At 40.3% G+C, this 21,196-nt stretch overlaps 1 protein-coding gene across 11 annotated transcripts in view; it reads left to right on the forward strand.

The window, feature by feature from the left end:
• Positions 1-14,698: 14,698 nt before the first annotated feature.
• Positions 14,699-21,196, forward strand: part of LOC121398308 — a 216,732-nt gene continuing 210,234 nt past the window's right edge. For 8 of the 11 annotated variants that reach the window (XM_041577396.1, XM_041577398.1, XM_041577389.1 and 5 more), the window contains exons 1-7: positions 14,699-14,720; positions 15,932-15,992; positions 16,426-16,478; positions 17,846-17,920; positions 18,924-18,986; positions 19,375-19,467; positions 20,755-20,856. In XM_041577396.1, coding sequence (XP_041433330.1) covers positions 15,953-15,992; positions 16,426-16,478; positions 17,846-17,920; positions 18,924-18,986; positions 19,375-19,467; positions 20,755-20,856 — 426 coding nt within the window. In that variant the 5' untranslated portion in view covers positions 14,699-14,720; positions 15,932-15,952. The remainder of the gene's footprint in view (positions 14,721-15,931; positions 15,993-16,425; positions 16,479-17,845; positions 17,921-18,923; positions 18,987-19,374; positions 19,468-20,754; positions 20,857-21,196) is intronic. The other 3 variants (XM_041577397.1, XM_041577393.1, XM_041577400.1) reach the window with 2 other exon arrangements.

The following is a 21,196-nucleotide window of genomic DNA, read 5'->3' on the forward strand; positions in this document are numbered from 1 at the left end:
CCGATTATTTCTTGCAGAACCACTCGCACATCTAAAATTGGATGGCGTCTCGCTGCACTGCTGCACTGAGGCAGCTCCAGACTGGCCGTAAGTCTTCCCCTGTCCTTTGCCTCGCACTGAGCTGTGGAGATACCGAGCCTCAGCTGCCTGTGGAGGGAGAACCGCTTGCTCCCAGGAAACTGCCTGCATCTTAGGCTGCCTGCACCAGTTGGTTTCCCGCACTCCTACAGCAGCAAGGGCTTCAAGTGTTGGTCCCGCAGGGTCTTGATCCGCAGCTTCAACTCGCTTCACCTCGCTTCACACGCTGTCAGTAGAATGTTGGAGCTAACCAGGGAGGACAAATCGAGCGCTGCAGGAAGAATGGTCGCCCTTTCGCCGTTTCTGCAGAGGACAGGAAGTGGAGTTTCTGTAAGTTATTTCTTAATAAAGGCTTTGTTATTTTAAATTTTAATTTGTGTTGGTGTTATTTTTTCGTTGTGTACTAACGAATTTTTGAGAAAAAAAAATTGATGTTACTGGTCCTTTAATGCACTCCTTTGTGATTTCTCTTTCAGGAGGAAAAGAAAAATGTAATAATCATTACACTGTGTGTATATCTCATAGTGCCACCCAGTGCCTGACAAATTAAAGGGGAACATTCGGGTAAAAAAAATGCACTTATCATTTAGGGGATGTTTAATAAAATGTTTATATATATTTTTTATTAACATGTTCCCCACTTTATTATCTATCCATGGTCTGCTTTTTGAGCTGACTTCTGCTACATTGCATTTACAAATAACTTTAAATCAGTATAAAGCCTACTTTAATGTATATATAATAGAAAGTGGCTTGTATCTGAAATTTCTTTTAGATATCTTTTGTGCTTTAGGCCTAAATTAATCCCATAGTAATCAGTGAGCGTCATATCATTAACCACCTTGCACTCACATAGAGTCATACTCACCTGTTTTGTTATTGTTGGAGATAGAATGGGCCATGCAGATGTTCTACTCTGGTGGGCACTAATTGACTCACTTACGCCCCTCTCTCAGAGTGTTACATCTCAGTGCCACCCCTGGAAGTGGGGGATAGAGAGAGGGAGAAAGGGAAGGAGAGGAACTGGGATGTTTGGATGAATAATTCAGCCCCAGGACCAGTAACACCAGTTGCAGCATTATGGGGGAATGGCCAACTGATCCCCAAGGGAAAGCCTCAATCTCACTGAAATTAACTACTAGATCCTCTGTCAAATGAACTACAGGTATAGGATCCCTTATCCGGAAACCAGATATCCAGAAAGCTCCGAATTACGGAATGGCTGTCTCCCATAGACTCCATTTTATCCAAATAGTCCAAATTTTTAAAAATGATTTTCTTTTTCGCCGTAATTATAAAACAGTACCTTGTACTTGATCCCAACTAAGATACAATTAATCCTTATTGGAAGCACAACCAGCCTATTGGGTTTATTCAATGTTTAAATTAATTTCTAGTAGACTTAAGGCATGAAGACCGAAATTACGGAAAGATCTGTTATCCGGAAAACCCCAGGTCCCGAGCATTCTGGATAACAGGTCCCATACCTGTACTACTCTGGTATTATTTAGGGTACTATGACACATCTAAATCTCAATCTATTCTCTATATAACACATATATATTAGCTTCTATTCCTCTTTATATATAATAGGGGGTTTTTAATATTGTATAAGAAGCAGAATAACTTGATATGTTCTTCTCTTGATATTACACTGCACTGTCCCACTCTCTCTGCCTTTCTATAGCCTACCGTCCCTCAGCCTCTTACCTCTCGCTATATGTTCAGTTACGTTTGCTACACTCATTATCTCCAGAGAGTCGTCTGCTGAAGCCTTATTTACAGTATGATAATACATTGCAGGATCTCTGCGTTTGCTCCTCCAGAATTTAAGTAGAAGTCTATCTTAACCACATATAATTAGTTAGGGTAATCACCTCAAGGAACTTGTGTTCTGAGGTGGAGCAACCCTGCCTTGAAACCAGACTCTTAATTCTGAGTGGACATACAGTTTGGTTGTACAGTGTATGGGGTAAACCTCACTGGTGAAAAATCCCTCAATACATCAGCTCTTCCAAGTAACCAATGTACCGCAGGATGCATAGCGACCAACTATAATTTCATTGTCCAACAAAATAGTCAAAAACACAGATATCTGAAGTCTGGGTCATCATTTGAGAGGTCAAAGTGGTCCCTAGATATACCAACCTTTGTCCATGTTTAGTCCAAAAACTAAACAGGAATGATGCACACTCTAATGTGAAGATTATTGTATTCCTTTTGGAGATATTTCTCACCTGGTTAGAACAGAGATAAAAGCAGCCTTATGCTTAGTGAGATGAAGTCCACTAAAACAATTCTGTTACCTTCTGGATGTCAGAGACATGGTCCTTCCTTTCCTGCCCTGAGCAAAGAGGGGGATGATGAGTTTATGGGGCTGCTGGCTACTATACAGCTCCTTGAGAACTCTGTTCTGAGGCCTCCTACTACAGGTTCTGGACCTGCATCTTTTCTCCTCAAAATGGAGCATGCAAATATGACAACTCCACCTGCATGTCTATTATTACAATAAAGCTATTAACTGGAGATGCAACAGGGCTACCATAGGAACCTGGTGTCCTAGCCCCAGGTATCTCTACCTCTTGCCTAAGGTTCCACCCTCTTTTTGTCTCCCTCTGATAACTGGATTACTAACCAAGATTTGTGTTTTTACTAGCACAATCGGGTGAATCACATCAGTCTGGAATTAAAACAACTTCACAAAATGTGCATCATTGTGTGAAAGATTAATTATTGAAATTATTAACTGGTCAGAATCAGTTCTTCATAAAGCCTTTTGGAGCAATAAAACAACCTGGACTTCACTGATCGACAATTCTAGATTCTTGTGAATCATGGCAGGAAGATGTAGTGATGTTTCTTGGGCGATTTATATTCAGGTCTACGGAGAGGTGCATTTTTGGGCTACTAAAAAACTGCAGCATCCCATGTAGCCCCTCTGTCCTCTTGTGCTATTATAAGTGCTGTAGAATGTGTTTGAATTAATAAGTGTAGCCCTCAAATTCTGCCTCTTTCTAGTAGGTGCCCCCAAGACTGGGTGTCACTGGCAAGGAGGCCACTGGAGGCTGGCAAGTGGTTGGCAAGATGGCATATACATTCCTTTGCACTGGTTGGCAAGATGGAGATGTAAGCAGAATGACTAGTAACCTCATATGCATTCTATCATGTGATGTTGGGCATGAAGGCCACTTCAGGGGAGATGGAGACTGTTGGGTATTTGAACATTAATGGGTTGTACTTGCATCTGTGTACTATTTCACTGATGAAGGGGTACACCGAGTGCATCTTCTATCTTCTCCAAAACTGGGGCTCCAGGACTTCCTCTTCCTCTCTTCTTCTGACTGCTGCTAACTGCCATTGTAACTCAGCCCTTCACCTATCTTTTCATTGGCCGGTGGTCTACAATGCAGAACGCTGCTGACTCTTCTGCATAGCCAGTATTTTCCAAACCATTTTTAATACCGCTTCACATAATTATGCCATGAGCTGCCCATTTAAGTCCTCACCCACTTGAACTATCTTCACCTCTCAGTCTCCACCCCAATCTGTCCCAACCTTGCCCACATGTCTTCACCATCCCTCCCACATGAAATCGCCACCCACTGAGCAGCAAAAGTTGGCAACTCTAAATACTTGTTCTTGATACTATATGTCCCGTACGTCATCTCCCATTGAGATACATGGTTTGCACAGTAAAGTCTATCCTATCTACATATCACCAACAATTGCTGTCACTTATCCATAAATGTCATCAGTTTCATCTTCTTACAAAGAAAACGCTGGACAAACGTGAGTGATGATCATACACTGGTATATATAATGGTAAATGAAGCATTTCTTCCCTATCAACAAGGCAATTGGATCATAATTCAACAAATGTATTGATGTATCATTTCTACAGGTTAAGGGGTCTTTATTGATGAGCAGAGAGCAAACTGGTTTCATATGGGGCCTGGAATTTCTAGCTAGAGGCCAATAGGTCTCAGTAAGGTCTTCCAAAATCTTCTTATTTCCTCCTGCTTGGTCAAACGGAACCATCCCCTTCTTTATATACCATCATCTATTACAGCTAAATAATCTACTGCTAAGAAGCTGGACAGTGAAGCTCTGGGGGAACAGCCATACCTGAGGCTGAATATACAATGCAACTGACCAAAGAGAAGCGAAGAAGAAAGACTGGGAAGAGTAGACTTGCGCCCTCTAGAGGCACCTGTAGGAATTGATTAGATGTTCTACAGGCTAGTTTCTAATTGCACAGATCTATGTTACAGCAGTGAATCTCTTCACTTTCATAGAGGAAGACGTCCCGCCTGGTGCATCTGCCAAACGTGGTGCAACCCTTGGTGATGTCTGTTTTAGGAGGAAAAAGAAAAATGGGGCTAACATAAGTATAAGAACCAGCAAGAAAGGGGTTACAATGGTGCAATTAATAAGGTGATTGGGTTCTCTATTTCAGTTTGTTGCTCCTGTGTCACTAGAGCAGTGATCCCCAACCAGCAGCACATGAGCAACATGTTGGCAAGTTTTAGTTGCTTAAAACCAGATGTACTACCAAACAGACCCTCCTGTATCATGCCAGTCCACATAGGGGCTACCAATAGCCAACAAAACCCTAATTTGGCACCACCCAGGAACATTTATTGTGCTTGTGTTGCTCCCCAATCTTTTCAAATCTGAATGTTGCTCATGGGTGAAAAAGGTTGGGGAACCCTGCAATAGACTATGAAGATTTCAGCCTCTCTTTGAGCTTTTGCACTTACAGTGCCACCCAGTGGATGGCTTATAAATTAAAAGGGAACAGAGTAATACAATTGCACTTATCACTTTAATATTAAATAATATTTACATATAGGTTTTTATTAAAGGGCTAGTAAACCCTGCTGCACTGCGCAACCAAACTTTACTCAGTTGTTGTTGGACTACAAATCCCAGAATAATGTAATATATAATGAAGGTAGAGGCATGCTGGGAGCTGTAGTAAAGCAACATCAGGGTTGTATTCTTAAAGCATAATTGCACAATAAAACTTATGCCAAAATCTCCACAGTCAGCGACCGATTTAAAATGCAAAAAATCTTCAAATGAGAATCCCAGCTGATCTGCATCAGTCTGGCTCCTTGTTCTTTGTTCCTGCAACTGGAGTTGGAAGCTTTAAGCCCAGTTTCCCAGCACTGAACAAGTCTGTCCTTTATCCCCATGTCTGATTCCAGTGTCATATAATGAAGAATAAAATGACATAATTATTATCTCTATATGTAAACATAACAGCAGATGTCTGACATAGTGCTGGGAATCAGCGTTGCTTATTGGTCAACTTCTTTTGCATTTATAATTGAAGTTTTTGATCAGTTTTAGAATTTTCACTGTTGGAAATTTTCTATGCATCCTAAAAACTTTTTTCTGCAACATCTATAGGAAAACTTAAGGGAATCCCTTTAAAATTTCTCCCACTTTTTTGTCAATCCCTGATCTGCTTATGAACTGGTTTTTGCTACATTAGCTTCTAGGAGACAAATCCTGATTTAAAAAACTGCACAAAGTTCTCCTTTAACCTTCACCAAATCAACCCACACCAACCATCCACAGCAGTTGCAACCAACAAGCCCTAAACATGGACAAGGCTACTGTGGAATTTGATCTGCTGCATTAACTCTACAGAAGCAACAAGGGTCTTCACCTCCCCAAAAAAATTCTAAAGGTTAATGTGTTGAAATCCACCCTTGTGCCTAAGAATTAAAGAATTGCTGCACATGGAATTTCATTTGTATTTTCATTTATGGCCTGAGGTGTGATCTCTGAATCACCTACTGTACTCACATAAAGTCATACTCCACCTGTTCTGTTATTGTTGGATGATAGAAGGGTCATCAGGATCTTCTCTGCCCTGGTGGACACTCAGTGGGACCTCCTTACGCCCCTCTGATCAGAGTGTTACATTTCATTGCCATCCCTAGGAGTGGGATAGATAGAAGAGGAAAATAAGCAAAGAGAAAAGAGAGGACTGGGATATTTGGTTGAAGAATTTCCTCACCCCAGTCTGCAAACAGTCCCAGTTGGACCAGTAACACCAGTGAAGGCATCAGCAAAATGGCCAACTGATCCCCAATGGAAAAACCGATACTGCAATCAGTAACAGGTAGAGATTACTAACTCGATCCTCTTTCTAATGATCTCCCACTCTATATATTACACATGCAATAGTTTGATATTACACTGTACTGTTCCACTCTCCCTGCCTTTCTACTAGCCACCGTCCTCAGTCTCTTACCTTCTCGCTGTATGTTTAGATACGTCCCTACACTCTGTATCCTAGAGAGTCATCTGCCTGAGCCCTTATTTACAATATGGTATACACAGCAGTGAGTAACCAGGGAGCTTCTGTGAGTCTCTCTGTGTTTTTCTGATCCAACATTAAAGGGTGAAAGTTCTATCTAAACTATATATAGTTTCGTGAATACATCAGTATAACTGTGCAAGGAACTTTGAGTTTTGGCAGTTGAGCCAGCCCTGCTTTAAAACAGGGACACTTTATTCTTATTGGACCATGATTTAGCCACAGGTGTCCCCAAACTTTTTTACCCATTAGCAACATTCAGAGCTGGGAGCACAAAAACATTTAAAAATGTTGCTGGTAGGTGCAAAATAAGTGGCTGTGATTGGCCATTCCAGTAGCCCTATGAGGGATGACAGCCTACAGGAGGCTTTGTTTGCAGTGCATTGTTTTATACAACAAAACTTCCTTCCAAGCCTGGAATTCAAAAAATAAAGCACCTGCGTTGAGGCTTTCTTGAAAGCAACATCAACGGGTTGGGGAGCAACATGTTGCTCTCTGAATTTAGCAGTTTGGTGTACAGTGTGTGGGTTACTCATCAAGGCCAAATAAAATCTATCAAGCACCAGATCTTAATCCAGTCATCATTGTGCATTTGTGTTATTCTGCATGCATGGCCTTGCCAAACTGTAATTGCATTCGTCAGTGAAATAACAAGAAAACCCCGTATCTGCAATCTATGTCACCATTTCATTAGAAAGAAAAAGTCCCTGTATATACCAAGGTTTTTCCTTCCTAGTCCAAAAAACTTTTACTGGCAAAATAGAAATGTTTGTGCATTCTAATGAGTGTGGATCAGTATAAGGTATGTACCTGTTATCCAGAATGTTTGGGACTGGGGTTTTAGACTATGGTATCTTCCATAATTTGAATCTCCCGACCTTACATTCTACTAAAAAGTAATTTAAATCAATTTACCCAGTAGGATGTTTGCCTTTATAATTTTTCACGATATCTTTAATTGCAATTTCAAGTAGAGGTTCTGGTTTCATTATTACACAGAAAACGGAAATCTTAAAAAAATGTCATTAAAATGATGTCTATGGGAGGATGACCTTCCCTTAATTCAGTAATGGAATTCCATACCTGTATTCCCTTCACATGGGTAGGAACACAGATAAAAACAGCCTTATGCAAAAAATCTCGTTACCTTCTAGTTTCTGTTGTCCTTGTCCTCCTCTCCTGCACTGCTGGTTACTGAAAGCACCTTTGAGAGTTCCTCATAAACAGTCCTCTACTAAACTTCTTCACTTGATTCCTTTACATCTAAAGCTAAGGAACTTTTTAAATCCTCCTACCACAGGTTCTGGACCTACATTACGTTCTTCATCCAAGAAAACACTGGCTCCATCCATCATTGTTGTTTGCTTGAATTATTAGCCAAAATCTGTGTTTGTTCTAGATTCCCTACTCTATAAACACAAATGCATTACGTAAGGAGGGATGCTAACACAACCATATGGAAGAACGATCAATAACGAAGAACAGTGTACTCAATGTGCCAAGCTCTAAACGATTTCTCCTCAGAGTTTCTCAGAAGAGGAGTATGGAAGATACCCCCACAACATACCCATGTCATGTCCCCCCCCCTTAGATCCCAAGCCACCATCTTCTACAAAGAGGCAAGTAAACCACATCAAAGCACATTCATGGTGCCCTCCTCTTCTGATGAAAAACTCTTTCTCCAGGCCTTGCTCTGGCCCTCTCAGGAATGGTTTTAATGTCAAAGACATCCCCATCCTCTAAATTTCTTACTTACATCCTGACTACATTCAGTAAAGCCTGATACTCCCCTGGTCTGGCCACACTGCACCACTTTCCCAGAAGGCTTCTTCAAAAAACAGGACCATTTGGAAGTATATTCTTGGATGAACAGATGCTATTGAGGTTGTGATAGTAAGGTCGGACTGGTCTGGTGGGACCATGGGTGTTCGCAGAAAATTTCAGGGTGGCAAGGAGGCAATGAATCGCACAAATTACTGTTACCAATTATCGCGTTTCAGAATCTACAAAGCTCTTTCTATAATATGGCTTATTTAGCAAGGGATTGAATACGGACTTATTTGGAAGAATAGAACATAGATACAAGTTGATCAACGACGGAATTTTACAAATGAAATACAAATGCTATTATGCGTGAATCTTTGCAGCGTTGTATAAATGCGTATTTGCTTCTCCAAACAGGAGTGTCTGACTCCGCCCACATGGAATCTCAAAAGTCAATGAATAAAGCTTACCTGGAGAACCTTAAAACCATTGTCTTGTTTATTTCAATACAACACAACATTTTCGAGTCAGAGGACTCTTCATCAGGTGCTTATTACACAGTGCCAAAAAACCAAAGAATAAATACATCCTCCAAACCCCATCAGTGGTGTCAGCTCCACCCACCGGCCAGACATAATGTATCAATACATCCTAAAGAGTACTGCCATCTTGTGGCCTTACTCCAAAAACACACCTTTTTTAACATTTAGTGTAAAAAGTATACAATAATTACATAATAATCACAATACAGTGTATACATTGTTTCAAAAGAAGTAGTGTTCCTACCCTTTGCTAGATATAGAATATCTTTAACTGACGTTAATACAATGTTTGCAGTTCAACTTAACAAAAAAGAAACAGGTTTAGTAGTTCACATATTACGTATTACAAAAAAGATATTATTACTGAAGGCATCATTCCTTCCATGGTTCCATTTGCATTAGTTATCTATCCAACTTGGCTTCAGTTTTAAGGAGTAGTGTTTTTCTATCGCCACCCCGTGTCGGTATTTTCACCTCCTCAAGTACCTGCCACCTTAAGACTGGCGCTGTTATGTCTGTAGTCATGGAGTGTTTCCCACTGGGGTGTGAGTTTTAAATCAGTGGGGTTATAATTCTAATGGAGCGTTATTTCCAATTCTGACCTACTTTTCCTCTTGTCTGGCCAACATAATTTTACCACAAGGGCATTTGAGCCGTATTACCACAGACTCTGCTGTTACATGTGCTGTAGTGTTTTAATAGCAATTTTTATTTAGCCTTTTAAGATGTGTTACCCAAACGGACCTTTTATAATTTGAGTTTGCAATTACTGCAGTTAAGCAAGCGGAATGTCCCATACTTACAATTTATAAAGCTCCGTTTTAACACATCCCTTTAAAAAGGCAATAAAATTGCTATTAAACACTACAGCCATGTAACACAGAGGCTGTGATATTACGGCTCAATGCCCTTGTGGTAAAATTTATGTTGGCCAGCTAAGAGGAAAGTTAGGGTAGAATTGGAGAACAAAAACGCCCATACGAATTATCACCCACTGATGTTAAAACTCACACCCCGTTGGACACTTCCATGACTACAGGACATTAACAGCGCCAAGTTTAAGGTGGCATGGTACTTGAGGAGGTGAAAATACCGACACGGTCTTGGCGAGGTGGCGATAGAAAAAACACTACTCCTTACAAACTTGAAGCCAAGTGGATAGATACACTTAATGCGAATGGAACCATGGGATTGAATGATGCCCTTCAGTCATTAAATGCTTTTTTGTAATACGTATATGTGACTAATATAAACCTGGTTTCTTTTTGTAGAGTTGAACTGCCAACATTGTATTAACGTCAGTTAAAGATTATCTATATCTACAAAGGTAGGAATCCACTATCCTTTTTGAAAACAATGATACACTGTATTGCTGGATTATTATGTATTACTTTGTATACTTTTAACCACTAAAATGTTAAAAAGGTGTGTTTTGAGTTAGTCCACAAGATGGCAGTATCTCTTTAGGAGTATTTGATCTATTATGGTTCTGGCCGGTGGGTGGAGCTGACACCACTTGTGGGGTTTTGAGGATGTTATTTATTCTTTGGTTTTTTGCACTGTGTAATAAGCACCTTTGTTGAAGAGTCCTTGGATCGAAACATGTGTGTGTTATTGAAATAAACAAGACAATGGTTTTAAGGTTCTCCAGGTAACTTTATTCATTGACTCAATGTTGATCCAACCCCTATCTGAAGCTTATAGTATGTATGTATGCAATTGGCATACCTCTGTTATCCAATTGCCTCTCCCTCCATTCTATTCTCTCCTTTGCTCGCATCTTTCCAGTTTTCCTCTCTTACTTGTCACTTCCGCTTAAGGACTACTTCTCCTTTTATGGGTTGCCACTTTTTCCACCTTAATAATTTAACATTTTTTTCTTTTTATTTTGTTCTTTTTCCCATCCCTCAGTGGTTCTTCTCCTGTACCTTCTCCTCCTTTTTTTTCTCTTTCTGCTGTTCACTACAATTTCATTTCTTGTCATGTAATGGCAACAATTTATCTATGCCCATTTTCTTTCTCTACTTCCTTGCCATTTGCCCCTTTGCCATTTTTTTTTTTCTCTCCACTTCCTTCCTCAATAGTCACTTTTCCCACATGAAATTGTCCACATTTTTTTTTATCATGTTCTCTTTATGCATTCACATCTGCAATACTTGCAACAACTCTCAGATACACAAAAGGCACAGACATTCAGACAAACACAGGCAAACGCAAACACGCAGCCTTCGGAAACACAACATATAGTCACACACGCAGTCACAGATCAGGCACACCAGTCACACACACACAGTCACACACACACACAACACACACAATACACCACAGTCACACACACACACACATACAACAGTCACACCACACCACACATACAGTCACACACACACACAACACACACACAGTCACACACACACACACATATAACACAGTCACACACACACACACAGTCACACACACCCACATTATCCACACAGTCACACACACACACACATATACACAGCCAACACAACACAAACAATAAACACCAGTCACACACACCCACACACACACAGTCACACACACACACACATATTACACACAGTTCACACACACACAACACATTATACACACAGTCACACACACACACACACACAGTCACACACACACACACATACACACAGTCACACACACACACACATACAGTCACACACGCAGTCACAGACTCAGGCACACACAGTCACACACACACAGTCACACACACACACACACACCATACAGTCACACACGCAGTCACAGACTCAGGCACACACAGTCACACACAGTCATCATCATCATCATCATCATCATTTATTTATATAGCGCTGTCAAGATACGCAGTGCTTTACTGCAGTTATAGCAAACAGGGAATAAATGGTGGATAACAGACAAGGATTACAGAGTACAATAGGGTTTACAAACTAAAAGGTTAGGGTACAATTGAGACATTAGGATTGTATAAACACTTTGTCATTTTTGATACAGCAATGATTAATTAAGGTACATCGAATAAGCCTCTTTAAACAGATGGGTCTTTAAGGAGCGCTTGAAAGTTTGGAAGGAAGGAGAAAGTCTGACAGCTTGTGGCAGAGAGTTCCAGAGAAAAGCAGAAGCCAGAGAGAAGTCTTGTAGACGAGAATGGGCAGAAGTGACCAGAGGAGAAGTGAGGCGAAGATCAGAAGCAGAGCGTAGGTTTCGTGAAGGAGAGTATTTGGAGATTAGAGATGAAATATAGGGAGGGGTTTTCATTATTAAGGGCCTTGAATGTGAGTGTTAGTAATTTGAATTTGATTCTAGAAGAGATTGGGAGCCAGTGAAGGGACATACATATGGAGCAGCTGATGTGAGCGGCGAGATAGATGAATGAGTCTAGCGGCCGCGTTTAGTACAGATTGGAGTTGTGAAAGGTGACTTGTTGGAATACCTGTGAGGAGTAAGTTGCAGTAATCAAGGCGGGAGATGATGAGAGACTGAATCAGTGTTTTAGTTGATTCTGAACTGAGATAGGGTCGTATTCGAGCAATGTTGCGCAGTTGAATACGGCAAGATTTTGCAAGTGTTTGAATGTGTGGTGAAAAAGACAGATGTGAGTCTAAGATGACTCCTAGGCAGCCTGTGTGGTGGAATGAAAGGTGTTGTTGTTTACGGTGAGTGATATCTGAGGGACAGGGGAAGATCTTGGAGGAAATATAATGAGTTCTGTTTTAGAAAGGTTCAGTTTCAGGTGGCGCTGTGACATCCAGGAGGAGACAGCAGAGAGACAGTCTGTGACTTGGGAAAGGACAGAGTTAGAAAGATCAGGAGTAGACAAGTCACACAGTCACACACACACACACACACACACACACAGTCACACACACACACACATACACACACAGTCACACACACACACATACACACACAGTCACACACCACACACACACACACACACACAGTCACACACACACACATATACACACAGTCATACACACACACACACACACACAGTCACACACACACACATATACACACAGTCATACACACACACACACACACACAGTCCACACACACACACACATATACACACAGTCACACACACACATATACACACAGTCACACACACACACACACACACACACACACACAACACACACATACACACACACACAGTCACACACACACACACACAATACACACAGTCACACACACACACACACACATATACACACAGTCACACACACACATATACACACAGTCACACACACACACAGTCACACACACACACACACAACACACAGTCACACACACATACACACACATACAGTCACAGACACACACAGTCACACACACACACACACACAGTCACACACACAGTCACACACACACACAGTCACACACACACATACACACACATACAGTCACAGACACACACATAGTCACACACAGAGATACCCTAAAGCTGGCCATAGATGCAAACATCTGATTGTACAAACCGAGGATTCGTACGATTTCGGACCGTGTGTGGAGAGTCCAGACATTTTTCGTCCGTCGTAGATCGGTGGTTTGGTCGATGGGACAGGTTAGAAAATTTCTGTTGGCTGCCGATAATATCTCTGCGTGTATTGCCGATTGTGTGATTTTCAGTGGGAGACTGTCACCAGCTTTTGTCAGACATAACTTTCGTACGATTACTGTCAGGGCAGAACATCTTCTGATCTGTTCTTTTACTACTTTATTTGATCTGAATGGTTAGTGGCGGGTCGGGAGATGGGGAAGTCCGATCTTACGTTGATTCGTACGATGGATCTTTGCGTCCGTGGCCAGCTTAACACACACAGAAATACACATCACAGACATGCATTTCACAGAAGCCATTAAAATAGCAGACCAACTAAATCAATCTTAATAGACACTAAAGCTGGCCATAGACGCAAAGATCCCATCGTATGAATCATCGTACAATCAACTTGCCCATCTCCATACCTCCCAACATTTTGGAAATAAAAAGAGGGATAAGAGGCAATTTTTTGACCACGCCCATTTTGTGGCCACACCCCCCTAATAACAATGTTCATTTTACAAAATTTGGCAGTTATGAAAGTTTTTTCAGTTATTACAGTTTTACTAATGAAGGTGAATTGCCATTTAAGCTGTGAGTCTAACTTCTCCCAAGGGACCTGTTATCTTATATCGTTACAATTACTCAAAATTACTCAAAATTGTTACAATGCATCTTAGTTGCACCTGTTAGCTGTTCTTGGCTCTCTGCCAAAAGCCAATTAAGTTAGAAACTTTTTTTTCTTTTACTGGCTGTTCTGTGCAGTGAAAATCAGGACTTTTTAGTACAAACGGGACTGTGGGATGAGTTCCTCAAAAGAGGGGACTGTCCCTCTGAAAACGGGACTGTTTGGGAGGTATGTTTTATATATATACTGTATATGCTAATCCTGTGTTATAATTACTATATGTATATCGTGTTTATTCACTGTACTCTGGGTTTCCTGGTACTAATCACTCACATTGCAGGAAGGTGCAGGGAGTGCCAAGTCCTTTGTTCTACTCTCTCTTTCTCTCCGCTCAGTTTTGTATATACTATTCAAGTTCATTCTGAGTACCAGCAGCACATGTACTAATAGCCCACTCTATAGATCCTATACAAGTTACCGCCCGAGGCTTATATTTATATATTTATTTACTAAACACTCAACTATGTTGTTTACAAAAATGCTGTGGAAGTTTGAAACCCTTCTTTATTTAATATCTTTTTAGTGGCTGATACGTGTATATATAATGCAGCTGTCTCCAGCAATTGCCATGTTCTCTTGCCCCACCCTAATGTACTAAAATAATTCACTTCCACTTTCATTCTGACTCGCTGCCATTCTAAGCCTTGTACTTTATACTGATAATTCAGCTCACAACCGAGGGGATGAGAAGTGCGAGCAGAAAGTAACAGGGAAGAAGAAGAAGAAGAGAAGTAGAAGAGCGACAGATACAGAGAGAGAAGTGTAAGTAAGAGGGGTAAATGTAGTAGCTGTGCAATGACAGACCAGGAGCGCAGAGCAGGACACTAAGAGGGGTCTTACTTAGGGGAAGGTCTAAGTGGCCCGGATCTCCTGAGGCTTATATGACTAAGGGCAAGATTGCAGTTTGGTGCAGTGAGGTGGGATTGGTCAGATAGGGGAGTGTTTGTACATTATCAGCTCATGTCTCACACTGGCAGAATTGTTAGTAAATCCACCAGACAGAATCATGCGTAACCCTATCTTGTCCCACAATGCACTTGTCTAGCTCAGGCTGGTGGAACATGGGCCACAACTGACTCTTCTTCCCAGCTGGGTCCTCTATAAGTATAAGTGAGAGGGAGCTGTGCAACTACAACTCTCTGCTGCAGCGAGGAAGCAAACAGGATGCCAGAGGTTCTCGAACATATAACAAAGGTTATAACACAACAGGGTTACACTTAGGGTTGCCCACCAGTATTTTCAAGGGCTGTCCAGGTAAAAACTTCCTGCCTGGTTCCCCATGATTGACAGATCAACTGACCAATCACTGATCGCCGGCATCACTGCCATGCCCCTATATGTCACAGCCTCGCCCCCTGCCTGGTCTCCATTGGGAAAGATGGCACTCTAGTTCACTCATATTTCAGAGGCATGTTGTCAATATTAGGGATTCACTGAATCCAGGGGTCAGTTTGGGATTCGGACAGGATTCTGCCTTTTTCAGCAAGATTCGGCCGAATCCTTATGCCGGCCGAACCGAATATGAATCCTAATTTACATTATACAAATTAGGGGTGTGTAGGGAAATCACATGACTTTTTGTCACAAACAAGGAAGTAAAAAATGTTTTCCCCTTCCCAACCAAAATTTCCATATGCAAATTAGGATTCGGTTTGGTATTCAGCCGAATCTTTCTCGAAGGATTGGGGGTTCGGCCTCCTGCTCTCTCCTCCTTAGATATAGATTAGATATAGATTGAGGCAAGTGATATTTGTTTATCAGGTCCATGTCGGAAATAAGGATGGGCAAGTGGGAATAGTCCTAGGCTTGGTTCTACTGGGGGATATTCTGGTAGATCAGTCTGACCTTGTTTTCCACCATTTCTTGGGCTCACCTCCCCCTTACCAAGTCTCCTCTCCTCCCTTGGGGTCATTTGTATTTGTTATGAGGCCACAAGTGGTTGCCATGCTTATTTAAGATTCTTCTTCATTCAGAGACTGACTACTCAATAGACAATGAACCGAATTGAAGGCAGAAGAAACCAGGATGTTACAGGTATTTATTACTTGGTACTGAGGGTAAGTGTCCCCTGTCACTGCCACTAGCTTGAGCAAGGAAGGTTGTGCCCAACAGTGTTGCACTCTGCACCTTGTTCTAAATGTTTAATCTGGGCCCAGAGCATAGCCATTGGTCTAGATGCAAGAACTCTGTGCTTAGACATTTTATCTTCTCCCCACTGAGATGTTTTCAAGGCAACAGTAGCACTGTGAAATGAAGAGGAACTTTTAGGGCATTATCAACTTTGTCACACTGTGGGAGATCACCTCTCTACAGATGACCAAGAAAAATGTGGATCATAGCATGGAATGCATTCTAATAGCTTGAAAGGTATTTTTGGATGCTTTGAGGCATTCTTCCATGGGTGACAAAGTTCTACTTGAGAAGACTTGAAAATGACAATTCCTATTTCTTTGGGTTTTTTTTGCAGGACATGCTGGAGGACAACCAGTGCTTGAAGTACAGATGAAGCCACTTGGATTTGTGAGTTAAATGCGTCATGACTCAGGTGTTAATTGAAGAAACTGGGTTATCTAAAGTCATCTTAACTCATTTAATGCATTTAACCTTTTCATTAGTATACCAAAGCACCATTGTTCACAATGGTGAATGCTTTAATTAGATGGGATGTTGTGACACAGTTTTCTGTGTTAATGAGATAAATGGGATATCTGTGTTTAGTTATTCTGTGTCAAACAGACAAAACCAAAGTGGCTGCATCTGTAAGTGTTTTCTACAGAAAGCAAATCTGATTCCTTTAAATCAGTTCTTGACATCTGTAAAATGTCCACTTCTTATGCAGGAATCAAGAGTAATGTAAATAAACACACTCAGCTATATGAGTAAGCAATGGCCTAAAGATGGTCACTAGAGGGGTCGAAGAACCGGAGAACTAAGGATGTAATAGTGTTAACTTATGTTATTACTTAAAACCATGGTCCCAATGTTAATTACTTCTGCTGCACATACAGTGGAGGCTCAAGGACAATGGTAACCTCACTTTGTAAAATATAGATTAAGGGGGCAGATTTATTAAGGTTTGAATGCGAATTGAAATTTTTTTTGGTTAAAACTCAACAAATGTTAATTTGAAATCACCAACTCGAATTTGAATGCGAGATTTATCACACCTCAACCCTGGAAACAGTTCTAATTTGGATATTTGTTACCTAACACCTGCCGAGTCCATTTTAGGGATGCACTGAATCCAGGATTTGGTTCGGGATTCGGCCAGGATTCGGCCTTTTTCAGCAGGATTCGGATTCGGGCCGAATCCTTCTGCCCGGGCCGAACCGAATCTGAATCCTAATTTGCATATGCAAATTAGGGTCGGAGAGGTAAAAAATTTATTCCCCTTCCCACCGCTAATTTGCATATGCAAATTAGGATTCGGATTCGGTATCCGGCTGAATCCTTCATGAAGGATTCGGGGGTTCGGCCGAATCCAAAATAGTGGATTCGGTGCATCCCTAGTCCGTTTACAAGTCAAACCGATTTGATTACAATTTTCGGGTCATTCGTATCCAATAGAATATTAGACATTTGAGTTTTTTCATACATAACCTCCCATTCGAGTTGTGAGTACATTCAAATTTATTAGAGTTTATTTTTTTTTTATATAACTTCGAAATTCGACCTTTGATAAATTTGCCCCTACGTGAGATGTCCTCCCTTGATTGCGCATTTATTGTTAGAGGCTGCTGATGGTATCTCTTTGGGGTTCACAGCTCTTGCTGGATTACATCATCCTTTATTATATAGTGGACGATGCAGAATGCTCAGTATTTGCGAATAGAACAAAACGAATCTATGTAATACAATGTCTTCTGCGTTGTTGTTTCCTACTTTAGCTTCTGGTTCTGGCTGGCGTCTTGGTTTTGTCCTGGTACCTCTTCCTGCTCCCTGATAAACCAGTTTTCTTTTCTGTAAGTAAATATATAACATGCAAACCCACTGAAATATAACTATATTTTATTATTACATATTGTTTTTTAATCTTTATTTAAAGGACAAGTAAACCATGATAATAAGTGAATGTATAATTAACGAGGGTGTTATTCTAGGAACTTTTGCAATGCATATTATTATTATTTTTTTTTTAGATTCCAAGATATTAAGGGATACATGTACTGTAACATAAATTAATTTTGTTACTACAGCGCCACCTGCTGGTCATTTTCCCACCAGTCTGACCACCAAGTAGTCAAGGAAGTTGTCAGGAGAAAGAAAGAGGCTGCTCTGATGTTCTTCTGGTTTAAAAAAAATTAGAAACCTTTCTCAAATCTTTCCTAAGCAGAAGAACTTAAAAGCAGCCTCTTTCTTTCTCCTGACAACTTCCTTGGCTACTTGGTGGTCAGACTGGACGGAATATGACCAGCAGCGATGGTGGCGCTGTTGTAACAAATTCATTCATATTAACAGCACATGTATCCTTTAATATCTTGGAATAAAAACATAATAAATAATGAATGTAAATTACAAAAGGGCTTAGAATATCGCCCTTATTAATTTTATATTCACTTATTTTCGGAGGTTTACTTATCCTTAAACATAAAAGCTGCAAGCTAGAAAATGGCTGATACCATTTTGCAGAATGTGAAAAATGTCTCAACAGACAATTATGGGTGCAAAATGTTAATCTGATGAATGTATATTGAGCACAAGTAGGTCAATGGCACATGGAACATACAGGATTCCTTGATACATTAATAGGTATGTTGAGTACATTGGTGCGAGGCATACCATTATTAGGTGCAAGTATTTGATGAAAAGTGTTTTCATATGTTTACTAGGCCGAGACCTATTTACATATTCAAAACACATACATTTCTTTCTTTCATGGGTGCTTGGGTGTCCTAAACAACTGAGAAGTAGCACAACATTGGAATCGCCTGCTGAAGGTGCTGATTTATGTCTCATGTTTTGCAGATGGGTTTGATTATCACAACTATTGCTGTAGGATCTTTACTCATCATCTTCGCAAGCAAATCTGTGAGTTTTCCCTTGCGTTTTTTTGGTCTATTATTATTAGTGCCGTGCATTTCCCTTAATCCCATTCCCACAGAGGAAGTTTTACATTATAAATATGATGTTGTGTGTTCTGTATGCGCACAAGTTATATATGCCATGTTCTTGCAGTTGCTATGGAAATATCCCATACTACCACCCTTATAAATTAATAAATAGAACAGCTACATCTCTTAATTTGCACCATACTAGGCAGAGACATTTGACCAGAAGTCTCTTTTAGTAGAACAAACCCCATGGTTTTTGGCTTATCTCTACAAAGTGAGATTGTGAAACCAACTGTTGAAGGAGACAATGATATCACCAAAGACAAAAACTGTTAGAATAATAACCATATATACTGCTCTTTCAGCATTCCATGCTGGTGAAGCTCATATGCGTTGTAGTGACCTACCTGGAAATGAATATCATTCTTTGGATGGAAGTTGCATCATATTACGCTACTGTAAGTACAGTATGTCATTGTCTACACTCCTAGCTCATGAAAATTATCCTTAGCTTAGAAAATATTGCTGTGTGAGGAGTATTTTTGGAATATTCGACATGTACTATTTACAGTCAGTGATGGTCGAAGCTGAGGGTGAATACAAGTTCATGAAGGTGCAGGAAGAACCCAAAGGCTGCCTGGGAAATATTCTAAGTGGAGCTGATTAACTAATTGTGTTAGTGGTGTTGAGTCTCATGGAGAAGGAGAAAGAAGGAGGTTGAGCATATTTCTCTACAAGGGGCTTTGAAAAAAGAGAGCAAACTCAGGATGCTTATGCTAAAATACTTCTCTTAATATTCAGTAGATGGTGGGATCTAAATATATTTTACTGTGGAGACTTCTCATTACCCTACTGCATGAAAATTGAATTAAATTCATCTTTTTAAGGTCCACACAATTACTAATTTTGCCACAAATGAGAAAAATGACTAGCATGACAGTTGTATTTCTTCCTAATCATCCTCAACAACTAAAAACAGCTTATTACCCCACCTAATATTATATTAGATAGACCGCTACTGTGAAATTTGGTCAGTTTGGGGATGGGGCAGTTTTGAAAATGTTATCTGCCAATGCACCATATATGCCAATATATGAGCAGATCAGTCACATACTGTTTAAGGTCTGGGTTTATATGGCCACTCTATAGAAAGATGAGAAATGAGACGTATACATGGACACTTTAGGCCATGGCCATGATATGGTCAACGACACGTGGTGATAAGAGAAGGGCATAATCTCCTCAATGTTCCACCATCTTTTTGGTAAACCTCACCCCTTTGGTGGTCTGAAATTTGGGATTATCCTGCCTAAATTGGACTAAAACCTCAAGAAAACCTCCTCTAAACCAGAAATTTGTTTAACCAATAACTGAATGAAAACCTGTATGTATAATATTATCAAATAAAACACCTAGGGCCCAATTGTGTAAGCAACATCCATACGTCCAACCTTTTAGGTTTGCCAACACACACACATTCATTGAAAACACAGTCCATATTTTGATATTCCATGTGCCTCATGTGGAGAACATAGTCCATAATAGACACGCAAATAATATTCTTTTTTAAAATATGAATTTGTTACCGGTATGTTTAAAAACACTATTATTATATATTTAAATATGGAAAAATCCCCACTTGCTACAGAAATGAAGTCTTGTGTGCTTGCCTATAGCTTCTGTATAACACAATAAACTGTGCGATATCCTGTTTAACATTTGTTTTTCTTTTCTTTTATACAAAGATTCTTCTTACATTTCTATCTAGTGGAATAGCCGTGTTGATTATTGCCAAAAGATTCAACTCCAGTGCACGTGTCTCTCATGAAGTCAACTATCCTGACACGGTACAGTGAAATATATTATGGTCTAGTATTACATGATAAAAGGCCTAGAATACCTTAATTTTTCATGTGGGTTTGCCCAAGGGTAATATATGTTTACTTTTTTTTTTATTTTGCCCAAGCTGCTGTGAGTTAGAGTTACTAGCATAGCTTGCAGTTTTAACCTTGCCTAATCAGCCATTGTCTTACCAGAAGGCTGAGCACAAGCTTCTTATCATCTCTCACAGGGCTCCTGTTGTGTTTATACTAAAAGCCAGAGAAATCTTGGTAGGATGTAGTTAGGGGGCAGACAACTGTTAGAGGCTCTGGATGGTATCTCTTTGGGGTTCACAGCTCTTGCTGG

This window comes from Xenopus laevis, chromosome 9_10L (assembly GCF_017654675.1).
Source record: "Xenopus laevis strain J_2021 chromosome 9_10L, Xenopus_laevis_v10.1, whole genome shotgun sequence".
NCBI lineage: Eukaryota > Metazoa > Chordata > Amphibia > Anura > Pipidae > Xenopus > Xenopus laevis.